Source organism: Sturnira hondurensis, unplaced genomic scaffold (assembly GCF_014824575.4).
Source record: "Sturnira hondurensis isolate 20B ecotype Veracruz unplaced genomic scaffold, ASM1482457v3 Scaffold0003693, whole genome shotgun sequence".
In the NCBI taxonomy this organism is placed as follows: domain Eukaryota; kingdom Metazoa; phylum Chordata; class Mammalia; order Chiroptera; family Phyllostomidae; genus Sturnira; species Sturnira hondurensis.
Window position 1 is genome coordinate 11,546,944 of NW_028076324.1, and position 22,348 is coordinate 11,569,291.

Genomic DNA, 22,348 nt, shown 5'->3' on the forward strand with positions numbered 1-22,348 from the left:
TATATATGATAAGTAGACAGAAGAAGAAAGTTATTCTTACTTGTTCCTGAAGTCACACTTGCATAGGTTGACATGGACATCTCAGGTGTAGTTGCAGGGACAAAGGAACTTTCGGCCAGGGTACTGGAAGAGGCTGTTGTCTTGGCCAAGGTGGGGCCTGAACCTGAAGCAGCTAATTTAGTGGACTCAATAGTTGTAGTTTTCAGGGTGGTGGTTGGACTTGATCCTTTGTGACTGGTTTTAGATGTGGTCAAGATCACAGTGACACCTGTCAGAGTCTGGGAAAACTCTGGGAGTCCAGCTGAGGTTGCAGGTGGTGAGGTTCGTGGCGTCCAGGAAGCTACAGTATAAGGCTCGCCGGTGGTTGGAGGGCTGTTGGCAGGCTCCAGAACAGCAGGGGAAGCAGGCAGGGCTGGAATGACTGTGCTGACCTCTGATGCAGGGCTGGTGGCCGGGAAGCCCGGGGTCTCTGATGGAAAACAGAACAGAGTTGAGGCTGAAACAGTTGCACTGTGGTCTGTCTCAGGATGGGAGGGGAGGAGGACTCTTCCAACAGGAACAGGGAGGGAGGGGATTGCAAGTAGATTGACGCTGCTGGCCTCATTCCAACTGTGGTGAAGAGAGAGGATGCTGTTTTTCTCGGACCGAGGGAAACGGTCTCGGTTGGAAATGCCCCACTACCCTCCCACTCACGGCTAGAAAATGGTGATGCTGTGATATCTGGGAAAAGAGAAAAAATAGTCCAATCAGGAGGACTTGTGCTTTTCTCCATAGGAATGGGGAATGATGTGGCTTAAGTCACAGTTAACCAGAAGAATAAGTTGCAGTGGGAGTAGCAATGCTGAAATACACCTCAGCAACATACACCTCTGACCTGAACTTACCTGCCACTTCGGAGGAGACAGTCAGAGTTGGAATGGCAGAATTGCTTTCCGTGTTGAAGTTGGTAGCAACTGAGGGTGTGGGTTCCGAAACACCATATGAAACACTAGAAAATGTGTGAAGAGGTGTTACGCTGCTCTCTGCCGAATCAGTGACCATAGAAAATGGTGTGTCTAGCTCCCGAGGGGACACGGTGAGAGTTGGAACAGCTGACCTGGCTTCCGTCTCCACGTGCGTGGCCCAGGAGGCTGTGGTCTCTGGATGACCTTGGCCCATGGTCAAAGTTGAAGCACCTGTGGTGGTCTCTGCCCCAGAACTAGTGGCCCGTGAGGTCACCACCCCTGGTACCGCAGTCTCACCAGTCCTCCCTGGGGGAGTCGAATTAGCTTCTGCAGCAGCACTACTGGCCATCGAGGGTGCACTGTCTGATGCACTGCTGGACACACTGGACGTGCCTTTGGGAGAAGATGGGCTGGTGTCTGAAGACCCGGTGACCAAAGACATGCTTGCATCTGGATGCTCGGGAGAAGAGGTCGGAGTTGCACCAGCGGAACCGGCTTCTGCGGTCCCTGGTGCCCGCGGGAGGTCGGTCAGAGCTGGAAAAGGTGGAGTGGTCTCTGCCCCAGAACCGCTGGCGAGTGAGCTCACGGCTCCCGAAACGCCAGGGGAGCCCGTCCCAGTTGGCACGGCTGAGATAGTCTGGGCTGCAGGGTGGGTCACCCCGGAGGCTGTGGTGGTCGGTTCATGAGGAGAAAGGGTCAGAGGTGAAGTACCCTCCCTGGCAACTGTCCCAGAACTAGGAACCTGGGAGGTCACCAGCTCTGTTGCCCCAGAAGACACAGGTATACTGGGACCAGCTGGACTGGCGTCTGTTCCAGCACTGGGGACCGCTGGGGCAGCGCTGTCTGAGTCACTGTGGGCCGCAGTGGTAGCTGCCCTGGGGACAGTTGTGCTGGACTCTGCAAGACGGGTGACTGAGGAGATCTTTGGATTCGACTCATCCGTGTTAAGAGTCTGAGTTGGAAAAGTTGTCGCGCCCTCTGTCCCAGAACTGGTGACCGGGGAGGAGGCCGGGGTGGATACCTCAAGCGGGACAGTCGCTGTTGGAAGGGCTGAACTGGCTTCTGCCCCGGGACCGCTGCCTGTTGAAGATGTGCTGCCTGATTCACTGGGGGAAACTTGCAATGGTGTTTGGGAAACCATGTCCGTCTCCGAAGGACGGGTGACCACAGGCACTGTTGCGTCTGGCTCCCGAGGGGACACAGTCAGAGTTGGAGCAGCTGAGCTTGCTTCCCTGTCAAACTGGGTGGCCCATGAGGCCGCGGTCTCCACGTGAAGTTGGGAAGCAGTCAAAGTTGCAGCGGTTGTGCCAGTACCTATCCCAGAACTGGTGGCCCGGGCGGTCACCAGCTCCGGTGCAACAGTTTTGACAGTCTCACCAGGAGGAGCTGAACTGGCTTCTGCCCTAGGACTACTGGCCATCGAGGGTGCACTGTCTGATTCACTGTGGGAGACACTGGACGAGCTTTTGGAAAAAAGTGTGCTGGACTCTGCACGATGGGTGGCCGAAGAGACTGTCGTGTCTGCCTCACGCAGGGACTCGGTGCGAGTTGACAAAGTCCTCCCACTGGCTTCTGTCCCAGAACTAGTGACCGGGGAGGACGCCGTGGTGAGTACATCGAGCTGGACAGTGCCTGTTGGAAGGGCTGAAGTGGCCTCGGCCCTGGGACTGGTGGCCGTTGAAGATACGCTGTCTGATTCGCTAGGGGAAAAATTTGGCGTCTCCCTGGAAACCGAGGGGCTGCTCCTTGCTGAGTGGACCCATGAGACTGTTGTGTCTGGCTCGTGAGGAGAGACAGTCATCGTTGGAAGAGTGGAACTGGCTTCTGCTGCGGGATGGGTGCCCCACGAGCCTGCTGTCTCTGGCTCAGGTGGGGAAGCAGTCAGAGTTGGAAAAGTCGTACCAGTCCCTGCCCCGGAACTGCTTACCTGTGAGGAGTCCACCCCTGATACACCAGGGGAGGGGGCCAGAGTGGAAATGATTGAACCGGTCTGTGCCCCAGGACGGGTACCCGAGGAGACTGTTGTATCTGCCTCACGAGGGGACTCGGTCAGAGTTGGAACAGCTGACCTGGCTTCCGTCTCCACGTGCGTGGCCCAGGAGGCTGTGGTCTCTGGATGACCTTGGCCCATGGTCAAAGTTGAAGCACCTGTGGTGGTCTCTGCCCCAGAACTAGTGGCCCGTGAGGTCACCACCCCTGGTACCGCAGTCTCACCAGTCCTCCCTGGGGGAGTCGAATTAGCTTCTGCAGCAGCACTACTGGCCATCGAGGGTGCACTGTCTGATGCACTGCTGGACACACTGGACGTGCCTTTGGGAGAAGATGGGCTGGTGTCTGAAGACCCGGTGACCAAAGACATGCTTGCATCTGGATGCTCGGGAGAAGAGGTCGGAGTTGCACCAGCGGAACCGGCTTCTGCGGTCCCTGGTGCCCGCGGGAGGTCGGTCAGAGCTGGAAAAGGTGGAGTGGTCTCTGCCCCAGAACCGCTGGCGAGTGAGCTCACGGCTCCCGAAACGCCAGGGGAGCCCGTCCCAGTTGGCACGGCTGAGATAGTCTGGGCTGCAGGGTGGGTCACCCCGGAGGCTGTGGTGGTCGGTTCATGAGGAGAAAGGGTCAGAGGTGAAGTACCCTCCCTGGCAACTGTCCCAGAACTAGGAACCTGGGAGGTCACCAGCTCTGTTGCCCCAGAAGACACAGGTATACTGGGACCAGCTGGACTGGCGTCTGTTCCAGCACTGGGGACCGCTGGGGCAGCGCTGTCTGAGTCACTGTGGGCCGCAGTGGTAGCTGCCCTGGGGACAGTTGTGCTGGACTCTGCAAGACGGGTGACTGAGGAGATCTTTGGATTCGACTCATCCGTGTTAAGAGTCTGAGTTGGAAAAGTTGTCGCGCCCTCTGTCCCAGAACTGGTGACCGGGGAGGAGGCCGGGGTGGATACCTCAAGCGGGACAGTCGCTGTTGGAAGGGCTGAACTGGCTTCTGCCCCGGGACCGCTGCCTGTTGAAGATGTGCTGCCTGATTCACTGGGGGAAACTTGCAATGGTGTTTGGGAAACCATGTCCGTCTCCGAAGGACGGGTGACCACAGGCACTGTTGCGTCTGGCTCCCGAGGGGACACAGTCAGAGTTGGAGCAGCTGAGCTTGCTTCCCTGTCAAACTGGGTGGCCCATGAGGCCGCGGTCTCCACGTGAAGTTGGGAAGCAGTCAAAGTTGCAGCGGTTGTGCCAGTACCTATCCCAGAACTGGTGGCCCGGGCGGTCACCAGCTCCGGTGCAACAGTTTTGACAGTCTCACCAGGAGGAGCTGAACTGGCTTCTGCCCTAGGACTACTGGCCATCGAGGGTGCACTGTCTGATTCACTGTGGGAGACACTGGACGAGCTTTTGGAAAAAAGTGTGCTGGACTCTGCACGATGGGTGGCCGAAGAGACTGTCGTGTCTGCCTCACGCAGGGACTCGGTGCGAGTTGACAAAGTCCTCCCACTGGCTTCTGTCCCAGAACTAGTGACCGGGGAGGACGCCGTGGTGAGTACATCGAGCTGGACAGTGCCTGTTGGAAGGGCTGAAGTGGCCTCGGCCCTGGGACTGGTGGCCGTTGAAGATACGCTGTCTGATTCGCTAGGGGAAAAATTTGGCGTCTCCCTGGAAACCGAGGGGCTGCTCCTTGCTGAGTGGACCCATGAGACTGTTGTGTCTGGCTCGTGAGGAGAGACAGTCATCGTTGGAAGAGTGGAACTGGCTTCTGCTGCGGGATGGGTGCCCCACGAGCCTGCTGTCTCTGGCTCAGGTGGGGAAGCAGTCAGAGTTGGAAAAGTCGTACCAGTCCCTGCCCCGGAACTGCTTACCTGTGAGGAGTCCACCCCTGATACACCAGGGGAGGGGGCCAGAGTGGAAATGATTGAACCGGTCTGTGCCCCAGGACGGGTACCCGAGGAGACTGTTGTATCTGCCTCACGAGGGGACTCGGTCAGAGTTGGAACAGCTGACCTGGCTTCCGTCTCCACGTGCGTGGCCCAGGAGGCTGTGGTCTCTGGATGACCTTGGCCCATGGTCAAAGTTGAAGCACCTGTGGTGGTCTCTGCCCCAGAACTAGTGGCCCGTGAGGTCACCACCCCTGGTACCGCAGTCTCACCAGTCCTCCCTGGGGGAGTCGAATTAGCTTCTGCAGCAGCACTACTGGCCATCGAGGGTGCACTGTCTGATGCACTGCTGGACACACTGGACGTGCCTTTGGGAGAAGATGGGCTGGTGTCTGAAGACCCGGTGACCAAAGACATGCTTGCATCTGGATGCTCGGGAGAAGAGGTCGGAGTTGCACCAGCGGAACCGGCTTCTGCGGTCCCTGGTGCCCGCGGGAGGTCGGTCAGAGCTGGAAAAGGTGGAGTGGTCTCTGCCCCAGAACCGCTGGCGAGTGAGCTCACGGCTCCCGAAACGCCAGGGGAGCCCGTCCCAGTTGGCACGGCTGAGATAGTCTGGGCTGCAGGGTGGGTCACCCCGGAGGCTGTGGTGGTCGGTTCATGAGGAGAAAGGGTCAGAGGTGAAGTACCCTCCCTGGCAACTGTCCCAGAACTAGGAACCTGGGAGGTCACCAGCTCTGTTGCCCCAGAAGACACAGGTATACTGGGACCAGCTGGACTGGCGTCTGTTCCAGCACTGGGGACCGCTGGGGCAGCGCTGTCTGAGTCACTGTGGGCCGCAGTGGTAGCTGCCCTGGGGACAGTTGTGCTGGACTCTGCAAGACGGGTGACTGAGGAGATCTTTGGATTCGACTCATCCGTGTTAAGAGTCTGAGTTGGAAAAGTTGTCGCGCCCTCTGTCCCAGAACTGGTGACCGGGGAGGAGGCCGGGGTGGATACCTCAAGCGGGACAGTCGCTGTTGGAAGGGCTGAACTGGCTTCTGCCCCGGGACCGCTGCCTGTTGAAGATGTGCTGCCTGATTCACTGGGGGAAACTTGCAATGGTGTTTGGGAAACCATGTCCGTCTCCGAAGGACGGGTGACCACAGGCACTGTTGCGTCTGGCTCCCGAGGGGACACAGTCAGAGTTGGAGCAGCTGAGCTTGCTTCCCTGTCAAACTGGGTGGCCCATGAGGCCGCGGTCTCCACGTGAAGTTGGGAAGCAGTCAAAGTTGCAGCGGTTGTGCCAGTACCTATCCCAGAACTGGTGGCCCGGGCGGTCACCAGCTCCGGTGCAACAGTTTTGACAGTCTCACCAGGAGGAGCTGAACTGGCTTCTGCCCTAGGACTACTGGCCATCGAGGGTGCACTGTCTGATTCACTGTGGGAGACACTGGACGAGCTTTTGGAAAAAAGTGTGCTGGACTCTGCACGATGGGTGGCCGAAGAGACTGTCGTGTCTGCCTCACGCAGGGACTCGGTGCGAGTTGACAAAGTCCTCCCACTGGCTTCTGTCCCAGAACTAGTGACCGGGGAGGACGCCGTGGTGAGTACATCGAGCTGGACAGTGCCTGTTGGAAGGGCTGAAGTGGCCTCGGCCCTGGGACTGGTGGCCGTTGAAGATACGCTGTCTGATTCTTTGTGGGAAACTTTCAAAACTGTTTGGGAAACCAAGTCTGTCTCTGTAGCTCGGGTGACTACAGAGAGTGGTGTATGGCCTGATGTGGCTACTGTTTCTAATTGAGGTACCCAGGGCCCTGTGTTCTCCCAATGGAGTTGGGCCTTCGTCATCGTCGAAGCAGTTGGGCTCTTCTTTTCTGCAGCAGTGTGTCCCAATTCTGCCACTCCTCTTTTTGGACGTGCTGTGTCAATTCCACCTGGAATGGGTGAAGTTCTCTGTGCTGTGACCCATGAGGCTGTTGTGTGTTGTTCGTTTGGAGAGCCAATGAGGACTGTAGGAAAGGTATTTGATTTGGTCCCAGGAGTTACCAGTGAGTTCACTACTCTCAGTGCAGCAGGGGAGACCGTCCAAGTTGAAACAGCGAAACTCACTTTCCCTGCAGAACTGGTAACCATTGCAGGGGTGCTGTCTGATGTGCTATGGGAACCATTCATAGATGCTCCGGATGCAGGTGAGCTGGCCTCCACAGGATGGGTTTCCCATGAGGTTTTAGCCTCCGGTTCACCAAAGGAAACACCCAGAGTTGGAACCAGTGTGCTTGTGTCTGGCACAGAAGCAGCCGCCAGTGTAGCTGATCTTCCACTGAACATGGATGGTGTTGTCCTGGACACTGCTGTTCTGCTGGTCTGTCCTCCAGAGCTGGTGGCCGAGGAGGCCGTCCTCTCCAGATTGTTGGGGGAGGCATCTGCGGTTGCGATGACCAGTCCCGTTGTGCTTGTGTTGGCCTTCTTCCCCGACGTCCTGTGGACAGTCAGCATTTCCAAAGTGGGGGCAGACACTCTGGTGGTTGAAGTTGTTCTGGTGGTGGCGTGTGTCCTCTCTGTCCCTCCTGTGGGTAGTCCTGTGAATTTTGGGATGGACACACAATTTGGACAGAATGATTACCACTCAGCACAGGCAAGAGGTTTTTTTTTTCCTTCCACATGAGGAAAGGGAGAGAAACATCTCCACCCAAAATGTACCTGCAATGCTTCTGGAGCAGGGAGTGGAATTGTGCTCAGTATTCCCCACCTTCCCTGTGTGGTCTGGGGCTCTGACTCCCAGGCTGACCACTTCCTGCTCTCAAATGTTTTCTGTACTCTCCATCCTCTGAGTCTTTCTTCAAGCAGTTTTCTCTGCTTGACACAACCTTCTGCCATCAGCTTCCTTACTTTCTGTTCTTCTTCAAAGTCCAGGTCAAATCAACTTTTACGAATTTATATCAAAATTCATTTCTCCCTTCTCATTGTCTCCTTATCCGACTGTGTGAACCTGCACTGTCTTACAGTCTCCTTGGTAAAAGTTGTTAACACTTGCCTGCTTGGCATATAGTAAGTGCTCAAGAAATGTTTGCTAATTAGTGAATTAATTAATGATGAACATGCGGATGGATGGAGATGGAGATACACACACACACACACACACACACACACACACACACACATATGTAGAGAGAGAGAGGCAGGTCTCTTACTTAAGAGAGATCACGTATCATGGTGCTTCAGAGCTTGGATTCCAGAATCCAAGATTGTTCCTGCTACCACGCTGCTCCCTACCATTCCCGCTGTCGCCGCTATTATTGCCACCTATTACTATTGTTATATAGTAACATACCACTACTGTTGGTATGACTGCTGAAGTTACTGCTGCTGTTACTAATACAACTACTACTGCTACTCTTACTGCTACTTCTCCTCCTTGTACTTCTACTACAAAATAAATGTTCACTGCATTAAATTTGCCAGGGACCACAGCAGCTGTCCAAGGTGACTAGAAGCCAACCTCTGAGGAAGAGTAAGGGGTCATCGGCTGAGACAACACGATGGACCAGGCTTCAGAAAATGGTTCCCAGGAAGGAGGAGGAACTACCTGGAGGCTCCTCAGTAGCGGCCACAAAGCCTGTGGGAGCCTGGTGCGGGGAGAAAGACAAAAGGAAGGGGATTTTGACCCTGCTGGTGAAGCTACATTGCTGTGTTGCTGAGGATACCCTGAAAAGTGTGTTTCTGAGAGTAGACATTCTCAAGTGACTCGCGTGTGTTTGATGGTGGTGGTGGAGATGATGACAATGAGCAACTGTAAAGCACCAGGCATCCTTCCTCTCTTTGATCATAAGCAGAATGTTGGGTGGATGCCCTATTATTCTTTTGCAGAAGAGAAAAGCAGGACCTCTGAGATCATAATTTGCCAAGATCACACAACTACTGACTGATAGCATAGAGATCTGAACTGGTAGTTTTGTCTGCATCCTAAACCTATGTTCTAATCATTGTTCAGATTAATTTCATAATTAAATTTCAGGATCCTGTGGGGTCCAAAGTGGGAAGACAGGATATGAGGGAAAAACATCCATAAAGGCAGGACATGAGGAAAAAATGTTGGTGGGGGGAGGGGACTCTCACCCAGAATTCCCTGACTCGGTAGATCTCAGTCTGGGGCAATGCGGGTCGTCAGAGCTGTGTATGTGGAGGGTGCTACAGGCACAAGTGAGTGAGGCCAGGGACACCGTGCAACAGCCCCCAGGATGTGAACAACCCCCCACAACAAATAATTATCTAGGTTCTTACTCGTCAACTGCGTTGAGTGTGCAGACACTTGAGAAGCACTTGTCACTGTTTCCAAGTTCATGTTCTGGGTCATTCCAGTATCCATAATGGGTGATAAGGATGTCCTGACCGAGTGGGTCCACGTTTCCAGGCTACTGACCATAACCACGGGTCTATCAGCAGCGCTTATCTTTGCCTCGTGGGTGGCATCTACTGCACGGGGAGGGGTTGGTGAGGAAGTAATCCCGTGGGGGGCGGGGCCAGTTGTGGAGCCAGTGGTAGTGAGGATTGAAAAGGGGAATGATGTTGAAGCTGATGAAGGCAGGGTCCTTGCAAAGGTGGACATAGAAGTATCCCCAAGGACTGGTTCTGTTCCACAAAATGGACCAGATGAACAGGAAATGGAGCTGACACCTGGAACTGCTGACGTTGCAAAGGAAGCTGTGGATTCTGACAAAGGTGTATCACCTGGCAAGGTCTCAGCTGAGGACAGAATGTCTGTGGCACCAGGTCGGGGACTCTTCACATGATGAGTAGACTGAGGAGGTGAAGGCATAGGAGTGGATGGAGCTGAGATGAAGTCAATGGCCTTGCTCGTCACCTTCAGTCCAGAAGTTGGATGCAAAAGTGGCACCGTTTCAAGTGATGCTGGTGTGAGGGGCACAGACACCGCTGATGTGGCAAGAGTGGTCTCCTCCCAAGACGGGGCAGTATCCATGGGATATGTGATGCTGGCTGACTGGGAGTCGACTGGGACAGAGGAATGGGGTTCATATCCAGAACTGCTGGTCCCTGCACTTGTAACGCCTGTGTCTGGGGAAAGGCGAGTTGCCCCGGCATCCGTGGAGGAGGTTTCAGAAACAACCAGTATCTCATTTGATGGGCTGTGCAAATTGGGAGAAAAACTGGCTCCAGATGCAGAGCTTTGAGATACCATATCTCTGGGCCTCACCAGAACAGGCATGGAAAGAAAGGTCCCTGGACTGAGAGGGGTTGGGCTAAACCCTGGTAAGACGGAGGAAAGAGGTGAAGGTGAGTTCATGGCAGGTAGTGATGTAAGGAACGAAGGGGAACTGATTTCGTCAATAAAGGAGGTGCTCATTCCTGACAAATCACCGGGAGGTCTGTTAGTAACAGCAGTCAAACCTGAGTGCGACACCCTTGGAGTCACCACCGAATCAGTCCCTGCCCAAGAGGTCATTTTTGATGAACTCAAGGAAGATGTGCCCGGTGATGCAAGCCCAGAGTGACGTGTTAGCCTGGTAAGGGACACTCCTGAACGTCCTGTCATGATGGGGGAGGTAGAGAGCCTGTGAATTCCTGTGGCCATGTCTGGTGTCGTGGTGGAGTGAGTAGGGCCAGCAAAGGGTGTCTTGCCAGAGGTGATTTCTTCTGTCCCAGAGAATTTGGTACCACCCTCGGTGGGCATGCTGGAAAAGACAGCAGTTGTCTCCGAGGCTGAGCTCACCAGCTGGGAGGGGCTGGTCCCTCTCAGGTTGGGGGCCATGGAGGATGCTGGCTCTGTCTCAAGCCATGGAGTTTCAGAAGAGCCAGGAGTTGATGTGGAAACGGTGGTTTCCATGGAAGAGGTAACCATTGGAGAAGTGACTTTGGATGGCCCTGAGTCGGCTGGCACAGAGGAACGTATTTCATGTCCAGAACTGGCGGACCCCACATTGGTTACAGCTGAGTTTTGGGAAAGGTGAACTGCCTCTGACTCGGTGGGAGCTTGGGAAGTGGCCAGTGTCTCAATGGTGGTATTGCTCAAATTTTCAGGGGAACGGGCTCCAGCATCCAAGCTTGTGCCCACCATGTCTGTGGTCTTCACCTGGCCAGAGACCCAAAGAACGGTGAGTGGAGAAGGAGAGGAGGACCCAGTTTCTGCTGCTGCAGGAGACACAGGCAAAGGTGAGGTTGGGGCAGGAACAGAATTGAGGACAGAAGAGCTGCTTGGTTCCACAAAGGAAGGCCCTGTCCTCGACACATCCTCAGGACCTCTGCTCGTGAGATTTGTCACCTCTGAGTGTGCAAAACTTTGAGTTTCAGCCGAGAGAGTTCGTGCCCCAGAGATCCTTGTTGATGTGTCCAATGGCGTTGTGTCCTGTGACATAGCTCCAGGGTGACCTGTTTGTGTCGTGAGTGGCATTTCTGCAGGTGTCATAACAGGGGAGGGAGAATTTCTGGGACTTGCTGTGGGGTTTTCTGGTGTGTTTGTTGAGTGAGCTCGGTCAGAAGGGAATGTCCCTACAGGGGACAGGTGGGCTAAGGTGGGGAAGCTTTCACCGGATCCTGAGGTGAATTCTGGTGATCTTGTGGTTTCTACACCAGTTGAATGTCTTGTAGATGCTGAAGGGGCAGGTGTAGTAAAGAAGTCCCTGGTGGACACATCAGGCCTAAACGTGGGAGGTGCATTATTTACATTGGTCTGTGTGCTTGGTTTACCAGGAAGAGTCATGGAAACAGGGAGTGCAGTTATTTCGGGCCTTTGGGGGGTCAGATGCACACCTGAAATCCCAGGTAGTAAGATGCTCACTCTGTGGTCATCAGAAAACGTTGTAGGGGCAGCAGACATCGTGTCCTCTGGGCTTAACGTTCTCGGTCTTGTGCTGACTTCAGTGATCTCATCCCGACATGAGGGGAGTGGGGGGGTCAGCCTGGTTCCAGTTGGAGCTGGCGAGGAATGGGTAGAGCCTGCTGCAGTGGTCAGTGCTAAGGAAGGAAGTGTCCTCCCTGTGGAACTCACCTCGGGCACACCAGTGCCACGTACGTGAGCAGCTGTGTCTGTGACAGTCCCCGAGGAGGTCCCCACTGCTGGGGTGCTGTCTGTGGTCCTGACCCTCCACTCCGGGCTAGGCATTCTAGTGGAATTTGACTTGGCTCCCCTGTGGCTGGAGGTGGTGACCTCCAGAGCAAGACCTCCACTCTTGCCTGTTGGTCCTACAGGAAATGATGTCATGGAAAGGGCCCTGGGTGGAGATGCAGTGTCACTGGTCTCCAATCCTGAAGTGGGCTCAGACTGGGGCCCCCGCACAGGGGAGGCAGCAGCTGGAGAGGAGCCGGCTGTCTCTCGTGCCACATCCATGAGGCTGGCAGTGGCCGCGCTGTCTGGTCCATCAGACATCCAAGGTCCTGCAGGAGTAATGTGGGCTGTGGGGACAGTGACAGCCGTGTCTGTGTCCACAGAAGCAGCACTCACTGCCAGGTCCCTCCCAGATGTCGGCTCTGACCGTGGGACAGCAGACGAATAAGCCTCACCCACAGGGCCCTGTGCCTGCTGTCCGGTGGTCACTGCCTTCTTACGGGGGGCAGTGGGAGGACTGAGTGCAGTGCTGACCCATGTCACGGTTCCAAGTTCAGATTTATTAGTCACTGAGCTTGTGGTTTCCTGGGGGACTGGAGGGAAGCTTGCTGCAGAGTCTTGAAGGCTGGGGGAAGACGTGCCCAATGGAACATCTGTGCCCGCTGTGGCTCCCCCAGTGGAGCCAAGCCACGTGGACAAGTCCCTTTCGGTCGGAGTCAGAACTAGGCTGACTTGCTGGACATTCCCTGTGGGGCCTGAAGAAGGGGACTCTGAGAGCAGGGCGAACACTCTCTCTCTGGATGGGCTGGCCTCTTCTGGCGTCCCCGAGTACATGCTGACCCGAGTCTCAGCTGGATTCGGGGAGCGAGAGACCCTCTTTGTAGTCGCTGCCATTTCCTTAGGGGACTCTGCTGGCACCGTGGTTCCCGTGGGCAGGTGAGGGAGTCTGGTGCCAACGCCCCCTGTGGCTGTGGACCGAAGGGCGGCTGGTCCCGCCGAGGCCTCCACAGGAGTGGTCTCTGTTAGTGTTTCCTGGAAAGGAGGTGGCGCAGTGGCCCCGATCTCGTGGCTGCTGCTGGGCTCCTGGGACCTTGGCTGTATGGTGTTGTCAGATGGCCCTGGGCTCCTGGTGGGCAGGCCTGTGACTAAAACAGCTCTTCAGTTACAAAGTGTGCAAGGAGGTGAAAAGGGGGGTTCTTCTGGGTGTGCTCCTCCCTCCCTCCTTCCATCTCAGGTGGACGCACCCTCTGCCTGTAGTCTGATGCTTCAGACGGCAGGCATCACCTATGACCATGTCTCGTGGTGGGTGTGTGAGGGGGGTCTACGACTGGGCTGNTGGGACCTTGGCTGTACGGTGTTGTCAGGTGGCCCTGGGCTCCTGGTGGGCAGGCCTGTGACTAAAACAGCTCTTCAGTTACAAAGTGTGCAAGGAGGTGAAAAGGGGGGTTCTTCTGGGTGTGCTCCTCCTCCCTCCCTCCTTCCATCTCAGGTGGACGCACCCTCTGCCTGTAGTCCGATGCTTCAGACGGCAGGCATCACCTATGACCATGTCTCGTGGTGGGTGTGTGAGGGGGGTCTACGACTGGGCTGCAGAGCTGGTTTGGGGGCCATGCGGACCTCTGCACTACATCTCACATCTTAGGGGAGGGTGAAGGCTCTGCCCAGGAGTCAGGAGGCAGGGGATAGCTTATCCCTTCCTGTATTCAGTGTAGTTCAGTCTGACGTCTGCCTTTCCCCCCTAAAACTCTCACTCAAAACTCTGAGTCCAACTGAAAGGTAGCTCGGTGGCTTGCATTTAATAGGTTAGGGGAAGGTGCAGATCCGGACAAGCTTATTTGCTGCATACTCGCATAGTCTTTACCTCCCTCGTCTGGGAAGAACAGAACCATTTCACTTATAGACCGAAGGACATGCCATGTCACTGCTTTCCGAGTCACGACCAACGTGCTCCTCACCCTAAGCACCTCAAGGGGACAGAGTTAACTTCCTGATGCATCACGTCCTCCTTCAGAGTTACCATTCTGAAGATGGTGACTCCTTCCTGTTTGGGATGGTTCCCAAACAGCAATCATTTCTACCCCATTCTCAGTATGTGAGTCTCAGGCCTCTTTCAGTACGAACCATCTGCTACCAAAAGTCTCCTGGACACAAACTGGTCTCTTGTGCTCTTGGAAATACGTAGATTCCCTACTGAAGAAATGGGGTGGCGAGACCAACATTTTTAGGAGAAAGCCAGCTGGTACCAAGTTCTCAGACTGTTTCTGGCAAAAGGACAATTTACCAGAGAACAAACAAGGAGGCCCCAGGGAGACAGAGGTCAGTGTCAGCCATCATACCTGCAGAGTGAACTGCTGCCGTAGGTGTCGAAGGGCCACTGTTCAGCCACGAGGAACTTTCATACACGGGGAGGTTGGCCGTGGATGCCACAGTCCCGGCAGAGCCTGCGGGAGAGACAGGAGGACTGGATGGACACCGACACGTTTAGAAGGAGGGCTTGTGGGGAAGACCGTATGTGCGCACTTCGGAAACAAAGACCTTCCACGGGGGTGCCCAGGAAAGCTCAGGGCCCCATGTTCGCCCCGGCCTGGTTCTCCTCTGGGTGCAAACAGGTGGCCCGGAGAGGAAGTTTCAACGGCTTAACGCGGGATGGCGGCATTCTGCCAAGCGCAGCACACTGCTTCCAGGTGCGTGCCCCAAAGACCTGAGAGCGGGGACTCCCATGGCTATTTGGGCACCGACGTCCACAGCAGCGTTACTCACGGAAGACAAAAGCCAGAGAAAACTCAAATATCTACCTCTGCTTAAATAAACAGAATGGAGCACCTATCTAAAATGTGGTTATTCAGCTTTTGAAAAGAATGAAATTCTGACACATGTTACAGCATGGATGAGCCTTGAAAACATTATGCAAAGTAAAATAATCCAGGCACAAAAGGGCGAATATCGTGTGCTTTGACTTATAGGAAGCACCCAGAAGAGTCAAGTTCACAGAGACAAAGAATGGCGACTTGGGCGCTGGGGGCGGAGACCACCAGGAGTTAGCGTCTCGTGGGGACACAGTCTCACCGGGGATGATGAGAACAAGCGCACGGTGGGTGGTGGTGACCATGGTGCAACCAAGTGAGTGTGCTTCAAGCCACTGAACTGCACACTTACACATGTTAGGTTATGTTACCACAACAGATAAGGGTGTGTGTGTGTGTGTGTGTGTGTGTGTGTGTGGTGTTCACCAGGAAAGGTGACAAAGCACAAAACGGACAGGCCATCTTGTGACTGTAACTCCAGGTGGGTGACTTCTACAGCGAACCAGAAACCATACCCAGGGAATCGAGGTGGCCACCCTGGCCAGGGGGATGTCCCCCTGCAACCAGAATCGTGAAGCAGAGCAAGTAAGAGACCTTGTGGATAAAAAGAGAAAGATTCCTCACCATCTCCAACGACCAATCAAGGAAAAGCACCCCCATTTCCAAGAAGGCAGAGGCAGCAGCAGGTCCTGACCCACAAACGAGGGGGAGCGGCTGGGGACACAGGCACCCCTGACCCAGAAGCCTCACCTCGACTGTCTGGGGCCTCTGACCGTGGGGAGGCTGATGTCCAGGGAGGCTCGCTCTCGGACTCAGAGGACGTCGATGCTCCTGATGGGGTTTTGGACACCCTGGTCTTCACTCCTGGGTTGGTGTGCTCTACCCCAGGGCCTCCTGAGGAGGAAGAAGTCTCAGAAGAGTGGCTTGTCTGTGGCCAAATACTGGTAAACGCTTCGGAAAAGGTCCAGGCTGGGGTTGTGGGATCCAGGGAAGAGGCCTTGGGCCCTGCTCGGGCGGGCAGGTCAGGAGTAGGGCTGTGGCTCACGGTGGGGGATGTGTGAACAGAGGAAGTTATCTCCCCTTCAGCTGATGAGCTGGACCACGAGGTGGCCGAGCTTGTCCCTGTATCCTCCCCAATATCCATGGAGTATGGGGTCCTGGGGAGGGATGGGAGCAATCTTGTGCCTACAAGTCCAGGGGCCAAAGAGGAAGTTGACACCTTCTCAGGGGACAGTTCCCTGTTCTTAGGAAAAAGTAAGGTACAGCCTATGGTTCCTCCCGTTGTGAGAGGAGTGGCTGATGGGGTGGTCATTTCAGGGGACCCAGAGGCGGCAGAAGAAGAGGATGCTGGTCCAACCCTCCTTCTGGTCACGGATGATTCTGACCAAGGGCCGTTGTGCCTTCCAGGAGTGGCTGCCTCGGCAGAAGCTGGGGCCCCAGCAGCGCTTGGGGTCAAAGGCAGAGATGAATCCCACTGGGCAGCCAAGCTTGTTCCCAGACTGGCTGTGGCTTCTCCATGGTCAGCTGTCTGCACGACCACACTGCTGGTCTCCACGGAGCTCACAGTGGCAGCGAGACTCTGAGCCTCTGCAGACCACTCTGGAGGTGGGCTTGTCTCACCAGGAGAGGTGGAGCTGACTGGCACCATGGCCGCTGGGTACCAGTCAGACTGTGTGGGGCTTCCCCTGGGTGCCTGCGGGCTCAGTGGCCACGTGGTCAGCACTGCTGGAGATGCAGGCTCTGCAGACAGGAGAGTAGGGAGGGGCAGTGGAGGCAGGCTCTTCCTGGCCCCTGTGCTGGGGGTGTGTGGGCGTCTGGACGCGGGCGTCCCGGTGCTGCCTCTAGTCCCTGCCGCGGCGACGCCTGCGGTCGCGGTGTCTGAGGACGAGTAAATGGACGAGACTGACAGACCTGGGTCAGGGCTCAGGGCGAATTCTTGGGACGCTGTGGCTGGAAAGGGAATGAAGTCTCGAGTTGTACCTGAAAATCCCAGCTCCTCTAGGTGCTGGTCCGAGGTGGTAGACTCTGTATTTTGGAGAGCGCTAGAACCCGCTCCTGGCTTTGAAAGTTTGTGAGGAGGTATGGACATAGGTGAGAAAGCATCCAGTGTTGTCTTGGATGAACTCGGACTTGAGACACCAGGGTCGGTTTGGAGAGCTTCCTCGGTGGAGCCGGCGCTCAGCCACGTTGCCGTGGCGGGGGATGTAGTGAGGGCCCCCAGACGAGATGCGACTGAGTTGTGCCCAGGGGTACTGAGGGCCGAGGGCTCACCTGGGCCGCCCCCAGTGGGAGTGGGAGTGGCGGCTTCTACAGAGGCTGGTGCTGCGGCTGACTGTGTCCCCGGTGCGGGAGACTTTTCTGCCACGTTTGTGTCACGGGCCGGAGTGGGGCGTTCAGCTGGGTCTGTGCTTGTCAGTGCTGTTGTGGCCGGACTCGCAGGATAGGGTGTCTCTGGGGTTTTCGAGCGCCCGGCACGAGTAGCTGGGCTGCGGGGCTCTGGTCTTGCGTGGTTGTCTGTGGCTCGGAGCTCCTTCACTGTGCCGGGTAAGGACAGGCGAGCTGAACTGGGGACCCGGCGATCTCCGGCGCTGGTGTACGTGGGGGAGGCCCAGGCGCCACCGGAGCCCGCTTCTCCCCAAACTGACATCTCCGGTTGGGCCCCAGAAGAGTGAGACACTTCACCCATCTCCATCTCCACCGCGGACACAGGAGTGGTGGTCTCCACTGAGGCTGCGGGGGCGCTGGTGCGGCCGGCGCGCTCTGCAGCGGCGTGCGCTCGGGGGCTGCTGCCGGGCGTGCCTGCCGGCTCCGGGGAGGCGCGGAGGGCGCTGCGACTCCTCTCCGACGCCTCCGCCGATGGGGCCGGAGAGAAGGTACCCGGGGGGACCGCGGCGCTACTCCCCCTGCCGGCGCTGGTTGGGATGTTAGTCAGTGACGGGGAATGTGTGGAAGGTGAGCTGGGCGTGTCTGGTTTACTCTTTTCGCTTGTTTCGATAGCCGTGCCTGCGGCGACGCTCTGGGCTGAAACGGTGGCCGACCTGGTGGCGTCCCCAGCGGGAGCAGGAGGGGGCGAGGACCGGATGCTGGGCGGGCTGCTCCCAGCAGAGCCGGGCTCAGGGGGTGAGGGGGCCGGAGGCTCGCTCGCTCCACCCCCAGAATCGGTAGTCCCTCCAGGGGCCGCGCCATAGGGAGCTTCAGAAAAGGTGCCAGCCGAGTGGCTCCCCCTTTCTGGAGGGCTGGAGCCGGCCGCACCCACGGACTGGGAGGGAGGCACGGAGAGCGGGACCCTTCCACCGGCCAGGGTGAAGTCCGTGGATGGCTCCGGTGGAGATGTGGCTCCACCGGGCAGGTGGGTGGTCCCCAACCTTCTTTCACTGTCAGAGCCCCTCGTGGCTGTCACAGCGGTGGAAACTGTAAAGGGAGCAGTGGCTGGGCCACTCGCGGCGGCTGTCCTGAGCGTGGCCGTGGGTGGTTGCCCCCGAGACGTTCTCCCCGTGGAGCGGATTGCTGGGGAGGTGAATCGAGTGACCCCCACGGAGGCAGAGAGAGGAGGGGCAGGGGCTGCCACAGCGGCCGGTGTGGAAGGCGACCCTGTCTCGAATTGGGGACTAGCCTCTNCCTGCCGCGGCGACGCCTGCGGTCGCGGTGTCTGAGGACGAGTAAATGGACGAGACTGACAGACCTGGGTCAGGGCTCAGGGCGAATTCTTGGGACGCTGTGGCTGGAAAGGGAATGAAGTCTCGAGTTGTACCTGAAAATCCCAGCTCCTCTAGGTGCTGGTCCGAGGTGGTAGACTCTGTATTTTGGAGAGCGCTAGAACCCGCTCCTGGCTTTGAAAGTTTGTGAGGAGGTATGGACATAGGTGAGAAAGCATCCAGTGTTGTCTTGGATGAACTCGGACTTGAGACACCAGGGTCGGTTTGGAGAGCTTCCTCGGTGGAGCCGGCGCTCAGCCACGTTGCCGTGGCAGGGGATGTAGTGAGGGCCCCCAGACGAGATGTGACTGAGTTGTGCCCAGGGGTACTGAGGTCCGAGGGCTCACCTGGGCCGCCCCCAGTGGGAGTGGGAGTGGCGGCTTCTACAGAGGCTGGTGCTGCGGCTGACTGTGTCCCCGGTGCGGGAGACTTTTCTGCCACGTTTGTGTCACGGGCCGGAGTGGGGCGTTCGGCTGGGTCTGTGCTTGTCCGTGCTGTTGTGGCCGGACTCGCAGGATAGGGTGTCTCTGGGGTTTTCGAGCTCCCGGCACGAGTAGCTGGGCTGCGGGGCTCTGGTCTTGCGTGGCTGTCTGTGGTTCGGAGCTCCTTCACTGCGCCGGGTAAGGACAGGCGAGCTGAACTGGGGACCCGGCGATCTCCGGCGCTGGTGTACGTGGGGGAGGCCCAGGCGCCACCGGTGCCCGCTTCTCCCCAAACTGACATCTCCGGTTGGGCCCCAGAAGAGTGAGACACTTCACCCATCTCCATCTCCACCGCGGACACAGGAGTGGTGGTCTCCACTGAGGCTGCGGGGGCGCTGGTGCGGCCGGCGCGCTCTGCAGCGGCGTGCGCTCGGGGGCTGCTGCCGGGCGTGCCTGCCGGCTCCGGGGAGGCGCGGAGGGCGCTGCGACTCCTCTCCGACGCCTCCGCCGATGGGGCCGGAGAGAAGGTACCCGGGGGGACCGCGGCGCTACTCCCCCTGCCGGCGCTGGTTGGGATGTTAGTCAGTGACGGGGAATGTGTGGAAGGTGAGCTGGGCGTGTCTGGTTTACTCTTTTCGCTTGTTTCGATAGCCGTGCCTGCGGCGACGCTCTGGGCTGAAACGGTGGCCGACCTGGTGGCGTCCCCAGCGGGAGCAGGAGGGGGCGAGGACCGGATGCTGGGCGGGCTGCTCCCAGCAGAGCCGGGCTCAGGGGGTGAGGGGGCCGGAGGCTCGCTCGCTCCACCCCCAGAATCGGTAGTCCCTCCAGGGGCCGCGCCATAGGGAGCTTCAGAAAAGGTGCCAGCCGAGTGGCTCCCCCTTTCTGGAGGGCTGGAGCCGGCCGCACCCACGGACTGGGAGGGAGGCACGGAGAGCGGGACCCTTCCACCGGCCAGGGTGAAGTCCGTGGATGGCTCCGGTGGAGATGTGGCTCCACCGGGCAGGTGGGTGGTCCCCAACCTTCTTTCACTGTCAGAGCCCCTCGTGGCTGTCACAGCGGTGGAAACTGTAAAGGGAGCAGTGGCTGGGCCACTCGCGGCGGCTGTCCTGAGCGTGGCCGTGGGTGGTTGCCCCCGAGACGTTCTCCCCGTGGAGGGGATTGCTGGGGAGGTGAATCGAGTGATCCCCACAGAGGCAGAGAGGGGAGGGGCAGGGGCTGCCACAGCGGCCGGTGCGGAAGGCGACCCTGTCTCGAATTCGGGACTAGCCTCTGGCCTGGTTGTGCTTCCAGGCGCGGTGGAGGGATTCAGCGTGCCGGGGCTAGCCTGCGACGCCGCAGCTGTGGGTGACTCCGGCAGAGCTGCGCTGGCTGCGGTTGCCAGGCGCCGGGGTGCGGAAGGCAGCGCTGAAAGGGAAGGCCCAGAGTCCACCGCGGGCAAGGCTCGGGCGGGCGCAGAGGTGGTGGCCAAGATGGTCTTTCCTTTGGAAGCAGATGTCTCAGGAGGAGAAAGCGATGGATTCGAGGTTTCCCTCGAAGTCCCTTCAGGAGTAAATAGATGGGTGCTGGTGTCTACTGAGGTGGAGGGGACAGATGAAGAAAACGGCATTTTCCTTCCAGAAAAACCAGTGCGGCTGAGGGTCCTAGGACCACCTGACCCTTCAGAGGCCAAAGTCCTGGCTTCAGGGCTGCTGGGTGTGCCCCTGGTCTCCGAGGAAGTGCCGAGGGTGTGGACACTGCCTGCCGTCCCTCCCCCTGATGGAGACGGACGGGCCGGAGGGGTGCTTGCGACTCTTGCAGCAGCTGTTGCTGCTGTGCTTAGTGTCATGGACAAAAGGACAGCTGAGCTGGGCTCGGTTCCTCCTGTGGCCTCAGGGGTGGCTGTGGTCATGGAGGAGGTGACTCTCTGCACTGACCCTGTGCTGGACCCGGACCCTTTATCACTAGGAGCAGAAGCAGGTGACCGTGGAGGAGCGCTGGTGCCTGTCATCGTATGTACTGCAGAGCTGGTCTCAGGAGAGGGGAGGGCACGTCTGGTGTCTAGTGCTGTTGGGTCCTGGCTGGTTGCGCCCCAGGAACGTGGAGCCCCTGTGGGTGAAGAGTCAAGCAGGGAAGAGGAAACCGCCCTGAACAATGGGTTTATGTTTCCTGGAGCAGGTGTGTCAGCAGTGGTGGTCTCTGATGAAATCGTGGGTGTTGGGACCTTTGTCTCAGAAACTGTCCACTCTGCGTTTGTCTCCGTGGACGCTGGGACTGCCGTGGGAAGGCGATTTGTGTCCCGGCTGCTCTCTGTTCTGTTGTCTGCCTTCGCTGAGATGTCGCTGAGAGAGGTGAGCGCACCACGGACCTGGCCACTGGCAGTCTCTGCCGTGCGTGTGCCTGTAGATGCTTCTCTGGAGAAAGCAGCTTCTGTGGAGCTGGTCCGTAGACTGGTCCTTATAGAACTGAACCCTGGAACCATGCTTTTGGTAGGGGAGTTCCCAGGGGTTCCATTTGCCTGTGGTCTCAGTGATGGGTTGGTTCGTTGCTCTGAATTTGCAGTTTCTCTAGAGGTTGAGTCAGTGAGGGCAGAGGACATCACGTCTGAGGACTGGGTGGTTCTTCCCTGAGCCCAAGGTGCAGCTGTGGTCTTCGCTGAAGAAGTGAGGGATGGGAAAGTTTCTTTCGCTATGGTTACACCTAATGACGTATCCTGTGGCAAACGGGCTCCTGTGGGTCCAGAATCCAGCTCCAGTGTGGTTGCTGCGCTGCTGCCCCCTGCTGACAAGGACGGGGTAGGAGCGGTTGACCCAGGGAGGCCTGTGGGTTCAAGCAGGAATGGGTCAACATTTGCCCCTCAGGGGGTAGGTGTAAGAATAGTGCCCCTGGGGGAGGTGGCTGCTGCAGAGCTAGCAGGCGCCCTGCAGTTTCCTGCCGCAGTATCTCTGTGCTTCTGCTGGGCACACGTGTGTCCACACGTGGGTAGGGGAGGCTGGGGAAACTGGGCATCCCTTTTGACCCAGCAGACACAATTTGGGCAAGAGACAGAGAAGGGTGTTGCAATCAGAGAAGTCTTCTTGAATGAAATTTGACCACCCAGTTCCCTCCTGCAAAGCTTGAAACGGAGCCTCACAGGATGAAATTCCTGTCTATCATGTTCTTAGGGATCCATCTCCCTGTCTGGCGCTCTCTAACATGGTGGTTCTCAACTAGCTATGACCACCCCTCACCTGACCTCACCCCAGAATATTTAATATTTATAGCTTTTCAGTGTCACAATTAGTTGTGTTCTACTGCCATCTAGTGGTGAGAGGACAGGACGCTGCTTAACAAACCCATAACACAGGAAAACCCCCCTAGCAAAGCCCCAAATGCCAATCAATAGCATGGAGGTCAAGACACCCTGCTCCAGTCTGACCTCCTACAACATCCCTCCACGTGTCTGCTGTAAGCCACAGCTACATTCGTGCAGGTCCCCAGCCAACCAGATTGTTATTCTGTGCTCATCTTTCCTTTCTGCCTGCAATTATCACTAACTTTTCACAAATGAACACCTGCTTATCACATTGTATTCCTTCCTTTGTCTTTACTGAATTTTCTAAGTGTCCT

At 57.2% G+C, this 22,348-nt stretch overlaps 2 protein-coding genes across 2 annotated transcripts in view; both read right to left on the reverse strand.

Annotated features, from left to right (window-relative positions):
* The window catches only part of MUC16 (mucin 16, cell surface associated), a 67,218-nt gene extending 60,752 nt beyond the window's left edge, over nt 1–6,466 (reverse strand). Inside the window, 2 exon segments of the mRNA XM_037042775.1 lie at nt 41–469; nt 885–6,466. Of these exon segments, the coding sequence (XP_036898670.1) occupies nt 41–469; nt 885–6,198 (5,743 nt within the window). The 5' untranslated portion in view covers nt 6,199–6,466.
* Nucleotides 6,467–9,914: 3,448 nt separating this feature from the next.
* Nucleotides 9,915–11,497, reverse strand: LOC118984641 (mucin-16-like). Its single transcript, XM_037042776.1, has 2 exons — nt 9,995–11,497; nt 9,915–9,926 (listed from the first exon to the last, which is right to left on the reverse strand). The coding sequence occupies exons 1-2, from the start codon at nt 11,495–11,497 to the stop codon at nt 9,915–9,917; spliced, it is 1,515 nt and encodes a 504-aa protein (XP_036898671.1).
* Between the last annotated feature and the right edge of the window lie 10,851 nt (nt 11,498–22,348).